At 59.9% G+C, this 18,964-nt stretch overlaps 1 protein-coding gene and 1 long non-coding RNA gene across 3 annotated transcripts in view; one reads left to right on the top strand and one right to left on the bottom strand.

Moving 5' to 3' along the window:
* Nucleotides 1-5,413: 5,413 nt before the first annotated feature.
* LOC113633776 (uncharacterized) lies at nucleotides 5,414-7,202 on the bottom strand. The gene is made up of 2 exons (XR_003438325.1): nucleotides 6,821-7,202; nucleotides 5,414-5,902 (listed from the first exon to the last, which is right to left on the bottom strand). It is a non-coding gene; the product is annotated as an uncharacterized LOC113633776 (long non-coding RNA).
* Nucleotides 7,203-7,273: 71 nt separating this feature from the next.
* The window catches only part of ZC3H3 (zinc finger CCCH-type containing 3), an 82,725-nt gene continuing 71,034 nt past the window's right edge, over nucleotides 7,274-18,964 (top strand). For both annotated transcript variants that reach the window (XM_027132153.1, XM_027132152.1), the window contains exons 1-3: nucleotides 7,274-7,400; nucleotides 8,823-10,140; nucleotides 11,316-11,512. In XM_027132153.1, the coding sequence (XP_026987954.1) occupies nucleotides 7,313-7,400; nucleotides 8,823-10,140; nucleotides 11,316-11,512 (1,603 nt within the window). In that variant the 5' untranslated portion in view covers nucleotides 7,274-7,312. The remainder of the gene's footprint in view (nucleotides 7,401-8,822; nucleotides 10,141-11,315; nucleotides 11,513-18,964) is intronic.

The raw sequence follows: 18,964 nt of genomic DNA, 5'->3' as shown, positions 1-18,964 counted from the left end.
AGCCCCAGCCCGGCGAGGGTGGGGGAGGGTCAGGGTGCGCCAGCTCGTGCCCCACCCGCTGCTGCCTCCAACTGCTGGGCACTAACTGCTGGGCGCTTCTTCAGTCCTTCTCTCTGGAAACTCTGGGCCACGGCAAAGGGTCTGAAGAGACATTTCCTCAAAGAAAATGTATTGCTACAAACGGCCAACAAGCGCACAAAAAGATGCTCACGCCATTTGCTGTCAGGGAACTGCAGATCAAACTGCAGTAAGATGCTGCTTCACACCCCATAGATAACTGTATAGAAGAGAAGTAACGAGTGTTGGGGAAGATGGGGGAAATTGGAGCCTCACACACTACTGGGAATGTAAATGGATGCAAAAGAGTCTGGCAGTTCCTCAAAAAGTTAAACAGAGAATTACCATTAGATCTCATTCATTCCACTGCTAGGTGTGTATTCAAGAGAAGTGAAAACATATGTTCACGCAAAAACCGGCACATGGATGTTCCCACAACATTATTGTTAACAGCCAAAACTCAGAAGCACCGCAAAATGTCCGTCTGTGGAAGCACAGACAATGTGGTCAGTGCATACGATGGAAGACACAGGATGGTGTGGTGCTCAGTCATACAAAGGAATGAAGTTGTGACTCACGGCACAACGTAGATGGACCTCAAAACATTATGCCAAGTGAAAGAAGGCAGACGTGAAAGACAATATCTCACGGGATTCATGTATGCAAATTGTTTAGAACAGGCGAACCGTAGGGACAGAAAGCAGCTTAGTAGTTGCCAGGTGCTGCGGGGAGGGGGATGGGGAGTGACACAGCCTCTTTTGGGGAGTGGAAATGTTCTCAACTCTGAATACGCTAAAAGCCCCAGAGTTTCACACTTTTAATGGGTGAATTGTATGGTATGTGAATTGTATCTCAATAAAGCTGTTACTTTGAAAAGCTGAAGCCAGGCCTGTCTCAGGTTCTCAACACCCTTACTCTCTTGGGCTGCTTGCGGATCATGTCCAGTGCAAGGCAGCCAGGAGCCCCATGCCCCCTTTTCTCCACCGCTCCACCGCCACATCCTGCCTCTGGGCCCTGTGACACTCTGGAGCCCGCACCAGGGCCCCTGCCAGTTGGCTGGCCTGAGACTCACCCCGAAGGCTCCGCCACATGCACTAATTCGAGCCATGAGTGTTTATCAGCACCTGGCGCCACGTGCTCCTGCAGATGAGGGCTCTGGCCGTGAACGGGACAAGGGCCCCTCCAGGTAGAGCCGCTGGCAGCGGCCCCGATGCCAGTGCAGGGAAAGTGACTTCCTGGGGGGGTGTTTTGGAATGTTGCAATGACCCGGGGCTGAATGAAGCATGGACAGGGCATCGCTGCAGCAACTCCTCGTTCACATGTTCAGTTCTCTGGCAATAACCTAAACAAGAGGCACTGGGCTTGGTGAGTGGTTGTGTCCCTAGGCTCCTGAGGGCAGAGTCAGCCTGAGATGACAGGAAGTGAGTCCACTGGGGAGAAAAAGCAGAAGGAAGGTGGCTGGGGCTGGCCCTGCACCCCCTCCCCCTCCCCATTTGGAGGCCTGGGGAGCACTCGGACATTTCCAGGGCCAGGAAGTCTGGGGAAACCTCCCGTCCTCCTCACAGCCACTCTGTGATATGGGGGTGGGTGAGGCCTCCCTGCGCAACGTCTGGGCAGACCCTGGGGGTCCAGAGCCAGCTAGGACACCGCGCCCTGGGGGGAGAACCGTGACCAGGGATGGGAGCCTGGGAGGGGGCTTCTGGCTGTGTGCAGGGAAGGGTTAGCACCTCTGGGAGAGTTCTAAGGAAGAGGAAGCCCACCGCAATCCGATGCCTCCACCCACCCGGTGAGGGGCAGGGCTGGCCAGGCACTGCTGGGAACTGGGCAGTGGAGGCCACAGCCTCTACCCTGGAAGGGAGGAACAAGGACAGAAGATAACCAGGACAGCCCTTTGGAGGCAGCGGTTGGGATACCTCAGAGGACATGGCAGAGTGGGCTTAGGGAGAGGAGGCCTGAGGGTGTCCACTGTCCTCCAGGCAGGGACAGTGGAGGCCAGGACCGCATGAGACGGGGCTAGGGGGTAGTCGGCCCGAGGAACCCACCCAGCCCCGGCCATCGGGCATCAGGGACGGCCAGGGTCCAGGGAGGGGTAGGGGGAGCTGTGGGCCTCGGGCTCATCTGGGTCTGCGATGTGGGTGGTGCAGCTCAGGGGGCTGGCTCCACCCTGTGCCCGCCTCCCAGTGACACTTTGGGGGTTCCCAGGGTGCCGGAAGTCGGCGCCCAGGATGTCGGCAGCCGCGGCCCGCGCTGCCGCGCCCCCAGGAGCCCGCGCGGGCAAGAGGCGCCCCGGAGGGCCCCGTGTGCCCGAGAGCCGCTTGGCCGGGAGTGAACGAACGCGGAGCGAGGGGCCGAGAGGCTGCCAGACGCACTGAAGTCCCAGGAGTCCTTTCCTTTGGGAGTTGAGTCCCCCCGGGGCTTCCCTCCCGCTCGCCGCCCCCGCCCCCCTTGCTGGCCCGGACCCTCGGCGGCGGCTCGGACCGCGGGTCAGCAGGGCCTGTCCAGCAGGCGCTCAATCAACGCTCGGCGGATCGCTGGGCGACGGGGCGGCCCCAGAGCAGGGCGGTCTCGGATCCAGGGGCGCCCCGGGAGTCAGGAGGGGCATAGGCCTCAGGAAGGGGCGGCAGAACTGGGTGGGGGAGAGGCAGGCGAGGAAACTACTCCCCGCAGGTCAGGATCAGCGGAGGCTCACGGTGCGTCCTGGGGGCCGGCGCGGGTGACTAGCGGTTCCCTTCGCCCACGCCCCGCCTCCAGCCGCCCCTCCCCCGCGCGGCCCTCCTGTCTTGTTTCCTTTTGGTCCTCGGTCCGTAGGCCTGCGGCATCCTGCCTGGCTCGGCACTTTCTGCTGACAGGGGTCGGGGGAGCGGCTCAGAACCCTGCCCCACTCCAACTGGTCCTCTGCAGAGGGAAGCGGCTCTTGTTTCCGACGCTCTGAGCCTCACTTCACTTTGCCCCAGCTGCAGGGGGCTCTTACTGCTGGGATCCAGGCATTGCTGGGCTGGGGGGGGCGGGTGTCTCTTCCACCTAGTTAGGCTTGCCCAGTACTAGGGCATGTGGGAAATTGTGGAGGTGAGATTCACACCATCCATCCACCGTGGTCCCTGAGAGCCTCGTGGAAATGCTGCCATCTAGGAAACAGTAGATTAATCAACTTTTCTCCCAAGAGGATCTGGTTCTGAGGCTCATGCTTTGCCGTGAGGGTGGGGGGTCAGGTGGGGGATTGGAGGCTGGGATGAAGGAGGGACCCATAGAGCCCTCAATGGTAGTTCTCTTCTACACTCACTTCCTGCCTGTCTCCCTCTGGGATAAAAGGCAAGGAGGTATCCATGGGGTAGCGGTCCCAGCCAGCCAAGCACCTGTTCCCACGTGAGGGCCCGGTGAGTCAGGGTGCCTGACTCCCATCGCATGCAGACCTCCTGGAGAGAAGGAGATGGCAGGAGGGGGACATTCCCCAAGGGAGGTGCAGGCTGGGTTGGTGGAGGGGGGACGCAGATACTTTTGCAGGCCACAGAACAAGGAGACAGGTAACAAGCTCAGGAAGGATTTGACATTTTGTGCTTGTGCCCTGGTAAAAGTGCATTCGGTACAGCTGCATTGCTTTCCTACTCTCCCACCCCCTTCAGAGAGGCTGGTGCCTGGGGTAGCCTTATGTGGTGGGGCTGGAGAGAAGGGGGGTGTGCAAGGCCAAGGGCAGATGTGGGTGGGGTGGCTGGGGGAACAGCGTGCGGCTCAGGAAGGCTGCTTGGGCTAGGGTGGTGAAAAGAGCAGGAAGCTGGGTGTGGGAGAAGGGAGGAGAGCAGAGGGAGGTGAGGGGTGGCGGTGGGAGACAACTCCCCTGTGAGGGGAGAGAGGGAGAAGTCCATGGAAATGGCCTTCCAGCAACAGGTATGTCTGTTCCTCAGCACTTGTTTGCTGAATGCCAGTAATGGAGTCCTTTTTATGGCCCCAGACCTGCACCTGGGCAGCCCTATGGGAAGGTCCACTGCGGGGAAGCGAGAGGATTGGCAGAGAAGAGATCACTCGGAGAGTGGGCAGCCAGCAAGAAGAGACCACTGGAGGAGAGAGATGGCCTGGAAGTAGTCGGCCCAGGACGCGCAGGAGTCTGGGGAGGGTGAGGCTACCCTGTGATTTGGGATGGGAGATTGACCCCCTTTGTGTTGGTCTCCTCATCCTTAAGTTGGAAACGACAGGGTTGTTGTGAAGACTCAATGCATTAATGTGTGTTAACACTAGAATGGGGCCTAGGGACTTTCTTGCTGGTCCACTGGTTAAGAATCTGCCTTCCAATGCAGGGGACGCGGGTTCGATCCCTGATCAGGGAACTAAGATCCCACATGCCGCCGCGCAACTAAACCCATGTGCTGCAACTAGAGACAAGCCTGCAACAAAGAGCCTGCGCAGCCCAAATAAATAAATAAGTAAACAAACAAACACAGACCTGTGCTTTAAAAAAAAAAGGGGGGGGCCTGGCACACTGTAATGGGCTATAAACATGCTCAATATTTTTGTTCCATGTAAAGAACTCAGCACCTGACTTTAAAATTTTTAATTTTTATTGATGTATAGTTGATCTATAATGTTCTATTAGTTTTTGGTATACAGCAAAGTGATTCAGTTATACATGCATATGTATTTTCATATTCCTTCCCATTATGGTTTTTTACAGGATATTGAATACAGTTCCCTGTGCTATACAGTAAGACCTTGCTATCTATTTTATATACAGTAGTTTGTATCTGCTAATCCCAAACTCCTAATTTATCCCTCCCCATCCCTTTCCCCCCAGCACCTGATATTTTTGTTCATAAGGCCTTGCACGTGTTTCATTATCTCTTTTGGGGGGATTCTGAAAAGTGAAATTCCCCACACGGTATTCAGGGTCTTGGCACGTGTTGCAAATTGCCCTTCAGAAAGGCTGTGCCAACATCCAAAAAGTGAACAGTGGAGTCTCTTGCCCTCGCCCCGAACACTGAAGGCAGGCTGCTTTAATCGGTGCCAGCTTGATGGGCATCAGAGTTTTAAGTGTAACTGTCAGGTCAGTTTTAAGGAGTTAATCGTGACAGCACTTACATCCCACTTACACTTTCACAACTCCAGGAGACAAACCCACAAACCTTGCCTCCTCTCAGCAAGTGGCTGGGCTCTCCGCTCCACCACCCCAGGACTGAAGTCCAGGAGCAGAGAGCTTGTCGGGCACAGAAGACAAGTTCAGCGCTAGACCCATGAATCCGTCAGTGTGTGCTAATAAATCACCCCAAAACCTAGTGACACAAACATCCCCTGGTTTGCTCATAATCACGTGAGGTGCCCTAAATTATGACATTTAGGCTCATCTCTGCTCCACATGGTATCACCTGGGTTCATCGATTTTGTGGCTAGCTGGCAACCACTGGCCTCATTGTTTGGCAGACGGCTGGCTGTCAAGAGGGTCAGTGGTATTAACTAGGCATGTGTTGTCCATCCTCCATCAGGCCAGCCCTGGCTCATTCATAAGGTGATGGCTGCAGGATTCTCAAGAGAAGCAAGACAGGGCAAGTCCAAAGAAGTGCTTTTCAAGATCCCTGGTGGGAAATTCCGTCATTCCACGAGAACTCCCCTACCCTGCCCTCAGAGTTCGGCCAAGGCCTAAGGGTCTTACACAGTGTTCAGCTGGTGGGGCACGACCTGTGGCTCACCCCATCTCACAGCCTGAGTGCAGGGGCCATTCTATTGTCTGGTCTTCCTAGCCTGGGGCCACCTCCGCCAAAGAAATCCCAGGGTGCCCACTGCTGTATGTTGAGTGGAGTAACATTGACTCCCTAAGGTGGGTTCAGGTGCTGACCTAAGAGGCTGTGGGCTGCATCCTCACCTGCAGGAGACAGAGCACGTGACCCCTTGAATCATTGGTGGCATATGTTTTACCTCTACATATGTTATAAACCCACAATACGTTTTTATTATTTTTGCTGTATCTATTTGTCTTTTAGAGAAAATAAGAAATGAGAATTTAAAAAAATTACTAACATATTTCCCGTTTCCTGTCCTCTTTCTTCATGTAGCTCTGTCTCCATATTGTATCATTTCCCTTCAGCTCGAAGAATTTCCTTTAACATTTCCTATTTTTCAGGTCTGTGCAGACACATTCTGTCCACTTTTTTTTTTATTGTGGTAAATATATAAAAATTGTTATATACTCATTTTAAAGTGTCCACTTCAGTGGCATTAAGTACATTCACAATGTTGTGCAACCATCACCACTGCTTGTTTCCGAAACTTTTTCATCGCTCCAAACATAGACTCTACCCAAAAAGCATTAATTCCCCATTCCTCCTCCCCTCAGCCCTTGGTAACCCCTGATCTACTTTCTGTCTCTATAAATTTCCCTATTCTAGCTATGTCATATAAGTGGAATTTTGCCGTATTTGTCCTTTTGTGACTGGCTTACTTCATTTAGCGTAATGTTTCTGAGGTTCATTTATGCCGTAGCATGGATCAGTACTACATTCCTTTTCAAGGCTAAATCCTGTTCCATTGTACGGATATACACCGTTTATCCATCCATCCTCATGGACACTTGGGCTATTTCCACCTTTTGGTTACTGCGAATAATGCTCCATCCAACACTGGCACATGTTTGAGTTCTCACTTCTTCAGGGTATATACCCGGAAGTGGAAGTGCTGGGACAAACCCTAATTCTGTTTTTAACTTTCTGAGGAAACACCAGACTGTTTTCCACAGCGGCCATACCATTTTACACGCCCCAGCTCTATCGAGGGATTTACACACCTGGTTTTATACTTGTTTCCACTGATACACCAAAATCTTTCAAGTTTTCAGAGGTTTAACACGTCTCTGTAGGGCCTCTTCGATCTTGGACGTTTCTTCTCCTGTCCTGGCCCGCGCAACAATAGAGTCTCTTGGGCCCTCATCCCACCAGGTCGCCGCTGGGGTGGGGTCTGGAATTCGGCCCTCGCCCAGTCCCGCAAGGAACGAGAGTTCTTGGCGAAGAACGCGGCCAAAGCGCTCCAGGGCGGCGACCACCTACCGCAGCGCCCCCTTCACACGAGCGGTGAGTCCACTTCCCGGCGCTCCGTAGTGACGCGAGCCCCCAGCTCTGCGCATGCGTGACCCCGCCTCTCCAGCCGTTGCCAGGGCGACGGGCTCATCTCTTCTGCTCCCCCTCCCCGCGGCCCGGCAGTCGCCCAGGCCTCGCCTCAGTGCGCAGTCTCGGCACCTCCCCGCGCTCCGCCCAGCTCGCGGGGAAACGGTCGCGCGGCGATGACGTCGCGGGGGCCTGGCCGGGCGTCGCGGACTCTGGAGATGGAGGAAAAGGAGCAATTACGGCGGCAGATCCGTCTCCTGCAGGGTGGGTCAGGTCAGGTCGGGTCGGGCCCGGGTCGCGCGTCCCTTTCTTCCCCTTCTCTTCACAGCGGGCCCCTGCCCGCCTCCCCTAAGGGGGTGGCTTTCCGCCCGCGGTCTCGGCGGCTAGGTCCGGTCGGGTGGGGAGGTAGGTGGGGTCGGGCTGGGTCTAGGGGACCCGGAGGGGCGTCCCGACTGGCCTGGGTCACCTCCAGCTCGGGTTTCGACGGAGGGTGTGAGCGTTTCCGGCGCTGCGGCTGGTGGCGGCGGGGCGGTCGCTTAGTAACCGGCGGGCGGGAGGGGGCCCCCCCACCCCCACGCGCGGGCACGTACTCGGCTCCCCCTGGGCGCTCCCTCGCTCCCCGCGCCCGACAGTGGCAAAGCCCGCTCGGGGCCAGGTGTGTGTTTCTTCCCTGGACAGCCCGTTTTGACGCTCCTTCCGTCCGTACAGTCACACTCTCCGTGATATTCCCGGCCCAGACTCCCCAGTCTTCAGTTTCCAAACTTTTCCATTTTTAGACCTAATGTGGTTTGCTATACTTAAAAAAAAAAATTCCCCTTGTAAAGTTATTCCCACAAAGAGAAGACTTAAGGACTTGGAAAGTGTGTATGGGGGAGAGTTCAGGTGGGCTGAGCCCACCTTCCAGGCACTTCCTGGCCTTCCATCATATCTGCCCTGAGGTGTCACCAGGTCTGGACCTGGCTCTCTTTGGGCCTGGGGGCGGGACATATGGTGGGGGAGCGTTGTAACGGTGGGGCTTGTTGGCTGAGTTGTAACAGCTTGGGTTGTTTCAGCCGAGGCCTGTGCCCCACCTGCACGGGCACAGCTGTCCAGGGGCTTCCTTGGCAAGGCCCCGTGGCGGTCCACTGCACTGCGATTCCAGATGATTAGGCCTCTCCTCTCCTCAGGGGAGGATGGTGTGACATTCTTGTCAAGTGTGGAGTACCCAGGGGTGTCACTTACCTCACCCTCACTGCCTTGTGTGCCAGGCAGGGAGCTCATTAAGGTGCAGCCCTGCTCCCTTTCTATCTGTGGGCAAGCCAGAGGGCCTCCATGTCTCTTGAGGCATTACAGCATAGGGCCTTGCTGGTCTTTTCATACTGAGTGACACTTCTCAAAGGATTGTGAACCTAGCATGATATTCCTGGAGAATAGGGAATACGCCACAGGGAGACGTTTTAAGGATAAGCAACTAGAAATAGGATTGAAATAGAACTGACGGGAAAAGACTTATGGAGAAGATTGGCCTAGGGAATTTGGGCTGACTTTCAGTGGTTCTCACGCACTGGCAGCTGCCCCTCCTGCACTGGGACGTGACAGGATCCACCGGGGTCTGCGGGGTGTCTGGTCAGCTGATGCCCCTCCAGGGAATTCTCACTGATTTTACTCACCCTCCGGTTAATGGGGCTTGTGCTCCTGTCTCCTCAGGTCTGATCGATGACTACAAAAACCTCCATGGCAATGCCTCTGCCCCAGGCACCTCCGCCGCTTCCCAGTGGCAGCCGCCCGCTTACAGCAGCGGCAGGGCCTTCAGTGCTCGCTGCCCTCGTCTGAGCCGGAGGGGCTTCTCCCCGAACCATGGGCCCGTGTGGCGCAAGAAATACTCCCTTGTGAATCGGCCCTTGGGATCCTCGGACCCACCCGGCGACTGTGCTGCGCAACCGCCCCTTGGGGCTGGGGGCAGCCAGGGTCCCGAGCCCCAGCAGTACATCCTGGAGAGGCAGGTCCAGCTCAGTCCGGATCAGAACATGGTCATCAATGTCAAACCACCGTCAAAGCCGGGCTCAGCTGGCACTGCAGGGGTCCTGCGGGGCTCCTTGGAAGAATACGGGGATGCCCCCTGGAGCAACCACAGGCCTCAGGAAGGTGAGGGTGAGCTTCCCGGTGGGCAGCAGCAGCCCTCGAGGCCAGGAAGAGCTAAGGGGAGCTGCAGTGAGGAGGACCCCCTTCTGGTCTGCCAGAAGGAGCCTGGCAAGCCCCGGGTGGTGAAGTCGATGAGTACTGTGAGCAGCAGCCCCTCGGAGCCCCGGCGGATGGTCGGTGAGAGCGCAGTTGCGGCCAGGGCCCGCTTCCCGCCCTCCAGCCCGCCCCAGCGGGGCGGCACGGCCCTGGGCCGGAAGGTGGGCTCACAACCTGCGGCCAACTGCGGCACACAGCTCCTTGGGGACGGGAGAGCGAACGCCGGCCATGCAGATCAGTCAGCTGCCTCTGGCCTGGTGGCAGGCCCAGCTAGACCTGCTGCTGGACCCAGGCAGACCCGGGAGCCCTTGCTGCTGGTGTCCTGTCGAAGCAACAAGTTCCGGCAAAACAACTACAAATGGGTGGCTGCCTCGGTGAAGAGTCCCCGGGCCCCTCGGAGGGCCCTCAGTCCCAGAGCAGTGGCGGAGAATGTGTGCAAGGCCCCCTTTTCTGCAGCAGAACGAACGGAGAAGCCGCAGCTCAGAGGCGACCTGGATGCCAAGCCCAGGAGGTCGGCCGCAGCCTCCGTGCCTGGGGCCTCCCCGAGCAAGTACAAGTGGAAGGCCTCCAGCCCCTTGGCCTCCTCGGCCTCCTCCTTCCGTTGGCAGTCAGAGGCCGGCAGCAAGGACCATGCCTCCCAGCTCTCCCCAGTCCCATCTAGGTTCCCCCCAGGGGACAGACCAGCAGTGGGACCCAGCAGCTTGAAGCCCTTCTTCAGTGAGACCCCGCTCTCGGCTTACAAAGTGAAGAGCCGCACCAAGATCATCCGGAGGCGGGGGAGTGCTAGGTGTGTGTCCCTGCCCCGCCCCCGGCCCTGTCTGGCCAGGCAGGTTCCGCCTTGTATGCAGAGCAGGTGGGAGGGCCCGCCCGCAGGGTTGTGGGAGGTGGAGAGGAAGCATCACCCCTGACGGGGCCTGAGCGCAGAGCTTTGCCTGTGGTGGTGTCACCATAGTCAGTAGGAATGAAGCCAGGGTCACTGCTGTCTCTTACAGCTGAGTGACAGGGCTCAACCTGGCTGGGGGCTGGCCTGGGGCCCCCAGCCAGGTGGGGACAGGTGGAGGTGGTGGCAGCATCCCACCCTTTCTCCTGTGGGCAAGAGACCAGAGACTGCTGGGTGGTTTCTGTTCTGGGCCTGCAGGTTTTGTGCCCAGGCCAGGAGCAGGGCAAGCAAACCCAGGGCGCAGTGTCTCTGTGGGAGGGGGTCGCCTTTCCACCGGGGAGGAATGCTGCCCCTTGATGGCCGGGTGACAGGGTGAGTCACGGCCTCACTGAACCCATGTCACCTTCCCCGCCCTCTGTCCTCTCGGGTCTAGAGGAGGCTCGAGGACGGTGTCATGGCCCAGTGCTCCGTCTGGGGTCAGGGACTTAATTGTGGTGGCTGCCAGTGGCAAGGGCAGAGGGCCTGCCTCTGCCATCAGACGTGGTGACACTCGCTGACCTCCCAGCAAGTCCCACTCCAGAGGTCCTTCCTGCTGTCTGACCTGGTCTTGGGCCCTGCCCTCCCCGGTCGGTGCTGTCTTGGATTCCTCGGGTTCCTTGCCCTCCTCACTTTTTCTGTTTCCGCCAGTGTGGGGAGGGGGTCACCAGGCTGGTGGCAGCGCCTCCTCCGTACAAGACCTGCCTGCTTTTCTTCTCCTCCAGCTCCAGGCGGGGGCTCATCTGGCCTGGGGCGGTGCAGGAGGTGCTTGTGGAGCACTGGGTGGGGGTCGAGGCTGCTCTCCTGCGCTCTCCGCCTGCCTTGGCTCTGGGATCCTCCAGGGTTGTGGCTGCGAGCCTGGCCCTGGCGGGGAGGAGGAGGGGGTGGCGTGGGGGGATGGGTGGGGAGCAGCCTTCTGACGGCTGCTGAGGTTGGTTCCCTCCGGGGGCTGAGTCCATGTTGCTGGGATCTGGGCGGGCAGGGGTGGGAGGTGAGCCACTCGCTGGGGGAGCCTGTTAGGAGCCGTCTGTTCTTTGTCTCTGCAGCCTTCCTGGGGACAAGAAGAGCAGCCCCCCACCTGCTACCACGGCCAGGAGCCAGTTCAGCCTGCGGCGGAGGCAGGCCCTCCGGGGGAAGAGCAGCCCTGTGCTGAAGAAGACGCCCAACAAGGGCCTGATGCAGGTCAGCAGGCACCGGCTGTGCTGCCTGCCTCCTGGCCGGGCCCACCTCCCCACCAAGGAAGGTATGACCAGGAGGAGGGGCTCCCTGGGCCTGTGACGGCTCTGCTCCCTGTTGGAACCCACCTTCGCCGTCCACCTTGCATTGTGGGGCCCTGGCCCAGGAGCGCTCAGCCTGGCGGGCAGTGGGTGGCCTGGGCTAGTGAGTGGAGAAGGAGAAGAACCGGGGTACCGTGCCCTGCACTCTGGGTCGGAGAGATGCTTCCAGGCAGGCATGTGGTGGTCTATTCAGCACATCCCTCTGTGTATGTGCAGCCGAGTCCCTCTTGGCAGGAGGAGCGGGAAGGTAGATGAGAGGGTGGCAGCCCCGCAGCCCTGAAGTGGGAGGAGACGTGGCTTGTGCCGCCCAGGGCCTCTCCCTCCTTTCCTCACTGCCTGGGCCACAGGTCTACCCCTCCCCTCCCTGCTGGCGCTGCCTTTTCTTCGGGAAGCCTGAGCTGGCCTGGGAGGGGTCGGCTTTGCCCTCTTAATGAGTCCCTGGAATCCAGCAACAGAACGGGGAGTGCTGTGGGCGTGGCCCCCGCAGGAGGCTGGCTCCCCACTGCTGCGATGGCAGTGCTCTGGGGAGGCTGCAGAGCCAGGCTTCACCTGGGTGCCTGGTCCTGAGGTGGCCCCTCTGAGCGGCGGGGTGAACGTGCGGCAGCGGCTTCTAGACTGATCTGTATGAGATCTGGAGGTGACAGGGTTTGGGGCCGGGCAGGCTCGGCGCTGGGCGCTCCAGCCGGGGCCTCGTGCTCTAGAAACTGTGCTACGCTTGGTGCCTGGGGAGCCCAGCCGAGGGCGTGGTCCTTGGCCTGGCCGGGAGTCTTTGAAGAAGGCTTCTGGAGGAGCTGGTGCCTGGGCTGTGCTGAGCATCTGCGCCTAGCCGGCCGTGGGAGGGTGGGCCATGGGGTCCCAGGCAGAGGGTCGAGCGGGGCGGCGAGAGGGCTGTGGGGAAGTGAGGCTGGAGGGTGCCGGCCTCCCACCCATTCTCCTTTGGCCATATCCCGTGCGCCATGGCAAGTGTGGATTTCACGCCAGGTGACAGAGCAGAGGGAGCCCCGTTAGTGGTTCCTGGTTCCTGTGAGGTGGCTGGATTGGGGGGCGGGCCTTGGCTGCAGGACTGGCTGGGAGTGAAGAGGTTGAAGGTGACCAGCGGTTAGGCTACCGCGGGTTGACCGGAGAGGACGAGTTGAAGATGCCCCTCGCTTCGAGAGACTGGTGGCGGGGGCGCCCCCAGGGAGCTTGAGGGCAGGTGGGGGGTCAGGTGGCCTCTTGGGGCAGCTGGGGGAGAGGCCAGGAGGTGGTGTCTGTGGACATCTGGGCCTCTGTGGGGACTCATGGCCCCTGTTCAGATCCTCTCTGTCACGGTGTTGTCTTAGCCGGCCGAGATGTCGGGTGTGCAGAGAAGTTGCAGACAGATCTGTCCCCACAGATGAGGTGTCACGCGGGATGGCAGCGTGCAGGCCATGATGGTGGTGCTTAGGGCCGGCTGTGGGAAGTGGGCGGTCCAGGTGCTGGGGGTCCAGGAGACCCAAGGCAGGGGTGGTCCCTCCTGCCCTCTGGTGCCCGCATTCGAGCTGGCCAGCTGCTGAGACATTCCCATCGTGACTTGCCACTAGCAGGGTGTCGGGGCGACAGAGAGGGGGTGGCCAGGTAGGGCCCCTTGTGGAGGTAGTATTTCAGCGAGGCTTGACTGACGGACGTGGTTGGAGGTGGCTTGGGGGAGGAGTGTCCCAGCCGGGGCAGCGTGCTGGGAAGGCCCTAAGGCCCTGTCCTGCCTTCTTGGGCCCTTCCTGACAGCAGAGCTCTTGGGGGATCTGGCGCGCGTCTGCTGGGCGTCGGGCCCCCTTGCTGGGCCTGGAAGCAGGTGTGTGTGTGGAGCACCTGCTGTGCAGGTGTTGAGTGTGGCATGGTTGCGGCAGACAGGGCCCTGGGCCTCTTGGCGCCCTTCCTGCCACCCAGGGGTGCTGAGTCCTGATGCAGGTATGCACACTGGCCTTGACTCTGTCCCTGCCAGGCCTGTGCTGCCCCTGCCTCCAAGGAGTCTGGCCTGGGGGTCGACAGGCCCAAGGCAGGCTGCTGCTGGCCTGTGCAGTGGGCACCCCAGGGAAGGAGCGCCACGCGGTCTAGGAGTGGGCTGGGGACCCACGGACCGAGGGGCCCTCTGCGGATGGGTGGGCAGCAGTGGCATCGGGAGCTCTCCTCGCAGAGCCAAGCTTTCCCACCAGCCGGCCAGGTGGTCCTGGGTGCCCTCTCTCCCGGCTCCAGGCCGGGGGGCTCTGGTGCGGCTTGGGGGCTGGGGTGAGGGCTGCCCCAGGCACGGGAACAGCCTGGCAGCAGCCTTGCTGCAGGAACCACTGGCCAAGGGGCGGCCGGGGAGCTGGAGAGCTGGGTAGGGGCCTGTGGGCAGCGTCCCAGGGCCATGGGCCAGAGATGTTCTGGGATGCTCACCCGGTCGCGGGGTGGACAGAGGGGTGAGGGGCTGGTGGGGGCACAGACGCTGGGCCTGCAGATGCGGTAACCAGGCCAGGTGGGAGAGGAGGTGCCGTGTGTCGTCCCTGGAGCTGCACCTGCACTTGTGAATAGCCTGGCCCCTTTGTAGGCCTAGAGCAGAGTGGGGTACAGGCTGGGGACGGTGGTGGCTGCCGCCTGCTGGCAGGGCAGCCATGGTATTCGGTGGGAGGGGGAGAAAGGCTGAGGGCACCGCTGGGTGTGGGGCTGTCAGGTGGGGACTGTGGCACCTGCCAGTGGGGCTGCCACAGTCCCTGCCTTCACGCTCCTCTCCACTAGGAGGCAGATGAATCAGCTCATAGTTATAGACAGTGTGATAACCACGCACAGAATGCCCTGCAGGAGGGGAGAGGGTCCTGTTGGGGGAAGGGCTTGCAGAAGGCTTCCCCTCACTCAGCCACTTGTCCATCCCCCCATGCATCCTCTGTCCTCCACCCCCTCATCCCCTCCCCGTTTCCTGCACAGCTGTGCAGGGCAGTGTGCTGTCTCCTGGGGTGTGTGTGTGCTGGGGCCGTGCTGCATTGCTGGACACAAACGGCTCCTCGGGTGCTTGTAAACAGACTGAAAAGTTGCTTTCAAGGGGAATTCCTTGTCGGTCAAGTGGTTAGGACTCAGCGCTTCCACTGCTGGGGGCCCGGAGGGAACTAAGATCCCACAGGCTGCACAGCGCGGCCAAAAAAAAAAGAAAAGAAAAGTTGCTTTCAGGTGGCAGAAGCACTCTGAGGAAAAGGAGACAGGCAGCAGTGCTGCAGGGAGCTTCGGGGAGGGTGGGCGGCGGGGACGTCTCTGAGGAGTGACATCTGAACCGAGCCCTGCGTGAGGAGGGGCGCGTGGGCACACCTCTGCAGGCGAAGTCACAGGTAGGCTGAGCTTTGCCTGTTCCAGGAGCAGAGACTGGTCCTGTGTGGCCGGTGTCCTGGAGGGTGGGAGGGGCCGAGGCCAGAGGGCAGGCAGGACCAGGGATGGGAAGTGGTGCTCGGCCACAGCAAGGAAAAGGGGGTTCTGTTGGGAAGCCCCTGAGGGACAGTGGAGACACCTGGGCCTGCGTGGGTGTGCTCAGGGACACAAGGTGGCCGCGTCGGGGCCCCAGGAATGTCCAGCGGTCCCGGAGGGGCAGCAGCCAGGATGAGACTGCGGGTGAGGCAACTGAACTACAGGCCGAGGGGTGAGGTCCTCATCCTTGGGACCTGACGGCAGGGAGCTCACTGGAGAGGCTTGTGCTGGCGGAGGCGAGTGTGCTGGGCCGGCGTCGTGAGGCCGGGACAGGTGGAGGTCATTTCCCTGGGCTGACGGCTCCCCCAGCCCCCTCCTCTCGAAAGGCCTACCCGGCTTCCCGCTTCCCAGCTCTGCCTGCCCGCCCTCCCTTGGTGGGCCTGAGCAGGGTGTGTGTGTGTGTGTGCGCGCGCGTGCGTGCGTGCGCGTGTGCAGGGCATGCTCTCCCGTCTCTTGGAAAGTGCAGACCCCACCTACGGGCCACTGGCAGGGCCTCCCTGGGAATGGGGGCAGAGGCTGTCTCTGCATCTACTTGCTTTGAGGCTTCTTTGCCCTGTTTCCCACACAGACTTTTAGTGCCAGATGCAGCCCTCCGCTTGGAGCTGTGTCAGACCTGACCCCTTTGGGACGCCCTCGCTGCTGAGGCCAGGAGGGCTGAGGAGGGGGAGAGGGAGAGGTGGGCTTCCCCGGCTGGGGTCCCCACTTCAGGCCGGCTGTGCAGCCTGGTGGCCAGCAGAGGGCGCACTTGCCCCTCTTATTCTTCATCCACCTTTTTCTGGTAATTGATTGCCTAATTTCCTCTTTATGTGAAAGCAAGCAGATATCAAGTAATTTGCAGCAATAACCTGCTAGTGCTGGGCCAGTATCGAAACTCCCCTGTTCATTTCAAGTGGCAGATAAAACACTAATACGTAATTATCCTTGCAAATTGGATTGTTTTAAATAACCAAAAGGCTATGGCCAGGAGAAAGCGATCCCGTCTCCCTTGAGTTACTATTGCAGTGTAATTGCCGCGTTCAATCAATCTCCCTGGCATTAGAAATTCCATCACAATCAACATTAAGCTTTATTCATTGTGATGGCTAAGAGCCGGGCCATTTCTCCTCTTTTTCTTAACTAGCAAAATTAATCAGGGAAAAGATTTTAAACATTTACCCGTGCGAAAGAGGTCAGCTCTGCCACTGTATTGCTCAGCAGATAAGGGGGCTAATAAAAAGAAAATTGAATTACTAATGTCACCAGGAGCAGAGTATATAAAACCTGGCAATCGCCGGTCCAGGGGAAGGGAGAATCCATTTCCTCGGGACAAGGTGCGCTCATTTTTTATTTGGGCTCATACTATCAGCAGTTTAATTTGAGGGCGCGTAAACAGGAGGAAACAGTTAGGGAATAATGAGCCCGAGGTGTACAGTGCCGCCCGATATATGCTGCACACAGTTTATTTGACACAGCAGATAATCGCTTTAATTGAATTCGAAACTGCATGTTCAGCAGGCCTGTGGCCTCGTGCCTTGGGGACCTGACCTTACAAAGATTCCAGCCTGACTCCTCCTCTCGCTCTGCCCCCCCACCGGCCCTCTCTGGCCGAGCCGTCTGACCCTCCCACCTAGTTCCCTGGGCCTAGAGTCAGACTTTGGCTGGGGGGTGGGGCAGGTGGTCCCTGGGGGTCCCCACGTGACACCCCTACCCCACCCCGTGCTCCCTGGGGGGATAACCGCACCTTGGCTGCCAGAGGCCCCACTTGATCCGTCTCAGTGCCGACAGACCCCAGAGAAGGCAGCAGAGAAGAGAACTTTTCGTAGACCTCAAAGATGGTTTCCGATTGGCCACCCGTTCGATTGCGGAAGTTAGTCGTCACAGCCCGCGGTGTGGACGTGCGCTTTCCAGTGCAGACCTGGGGCTTCGGGGCCAGCTCCGGGGCTCCTCTCCCCCGGCCACAGCGGGCCCAGCGCCATGACTCGGGCTGCCCTGAGGTGACAGGCTTCGTGTGTGCAAAGAGGGTGCTGCCTGGTCCACACCTACCCAGCACGACGCTTGCAGTTGTTGGGGGCTGGCAGCCCACCCAGCACACTCGGCCCCAGGCTAGGGGGCTTCCTGGGAGCAACAGGCCACGTGATTCCTCCCAGTCACTTGGAGAGGTCTGCTGTCAGGTGCCAAGGAAAAGCCCCGGGCGGGTGTGCGGGCAGGGGCGTCCTCGCCTCCCAGGGGTTGCCCAGGACAGTGCATGTGTGGCGAGAGCCCACCCACCTCTCCTTCGCCTGCCTCTGCACAGACAAGTGGCCAGCGCGGTGGGGGGGGGGTGTGGGCCTGGCGGGTCGCTCAGGGCTGTGCCGGCAGGGCTGTGGTTGACAGGAAGGACCCAGTGTTCACAGTGCCGTCAGGTGTGGATCTGAGTGCTGCCGAGGCTTTCACTCAAGCCGGGCCTCACACAGCCGCCTGCCTCTGGCTCAGAGCTTGCCAGCACGTGGCGGGCGCTTCCCTCACGTCCCTTAGTCTGCCGTGCCAGCCACGCGGTCTGGAGGATCTGCTGTCACCTGTTTTTGGCTGCAGTGGGCGGCCACTCATCCTGGGTCATCGGCAGAAGAGGTAGGTGTGGTCTTGGGCCCTGCCCTTCTTACTGCGCCCCAAGCCTCTCCCAACAGGCCCCGCCTCCCCTCTGACCAGATGTACCCAGTGGACACGGGCAGGCGGCGGGCCAGGTACTAACATGGCAGCCTCACTCTTGGGAGGCAGCCCAGAGCCCACCGCTTGGCGCTGGGCAGCCCTGTGCATGGCCTGTGCTGGCCTCAGGACCGCGGGAGGGCCAGTGGTCAGAGGGAGCACAGTGAAGCCTCGCCCTGGGTCTCCGCGTTCATCGGTAGTGTTTTTTCACCACCAGCGCCCACTGGGAGCACTTTGGGAAGATCAGGAGCCAGGGCAGGTGGGAGGAAGGAGGCAGGCTTGCTGTGGCCCAGAGGGGTGGGTGCAGGGCCGGGGCTGGGTGACCCCTGTGGTGTCCCCGTCGTGTCCAGTGCTCTGGTCCTGGGTCCCGGTCCTGAGGTGTGGGCAAGCCCTGGTTCTAAGCCTCCAGGCTGGTGCTGGCGTTGCCTTGCTCTGTTCCCACAGCTGTGGAAGGCCATCTCGGGGGTTTCTGTGCGGGCTGCGGGGGTGGGGCCGGCTTGGCGGGTCTCGGCTGGGCGGGTGATGGTGCTCCTGTCGCTCTTCTCCCTGCTGGAGTTTCCCGCCGTGGAGCAGTCTGTGGTCCATCATCACTCGCTGGCGTGCAGTTGGGTTGTTTAGCTTTACTACGGCAGACGCTGTAAAGGGCGTGAGAGCAGTTCAATCTGGAGCCCTGCTTCCTAAGGGAAAATGAAAATGCTGAAGTAGGCCCTGCAAAAGGCAGCCGCAGCGATCCTGAGCCTTGCATAAATGATCAGGCGTGGCGGAGGCCTCCAGTTTTACGTTCGTCATGGCCGTGCTAATTAATTCTTCCACAAGAGCTGGCGTGGGAGTGCGTGTACGCGTATGCGCATTGCCTGTGTGGCGCCTGCCAGGCGTGGGGCCTCTAGGGGAGCTGTGACCTCCGCGGAGTCAGGGGCACCTGAGTGACTCCATGAGGCTGAAGCCCTGGGAGCCGCTCCTCCCCTGGGAAGGAGGGGTGATGTTCTCACGATGGCCAGAGCTTGCAGCCCCGGGGTCTCGTGGGCCAGGGTCTCCAGGTGTCCGACGAGTGTAGACGGTGTGCTGAGGGTGGCCCGCCCCTGTGTCCTGGCTGACCGAGTTAAACCCAGCCTCTCTGCCAGCTGGGCCTGGCCCGGCCCGAGGGTCCCTCAGCCGGTGCGCTCTCAGAAGCCCACCCGTCCGTGGGCGCGGGGTGCAGGGCAGAGTCTTTCTAGGGCTGCTTTGTCTCCCAGCCTCCCCCTGGGCCCTCAGTGCTCTCCCTGTGGCTGCCGCTGGCCCCTCAGGTGGTCTGTCCCACCTGCTCTCCTGGG

Source organism: Aethalodelphis obliquidens, unplaced genomic scaffold (assembly GCF_003676395.1).
Source record: "Aethalodelphis obliquidens isolate GAN/ISIS:26980383/991018 unplaced genomic scaffold, ASM367639v1 scaffold41, whole genome shotgun sequence".
NCBI lineage: Eukaryota > Metazoa > Chordata > Mammalia > Artiodactyla > Delphinidae > Aethalodelphis > Aethalodelphis obliquidens.
This window is presented reverse-complemented; position numbering and strand designations above follow the sequence as displayed.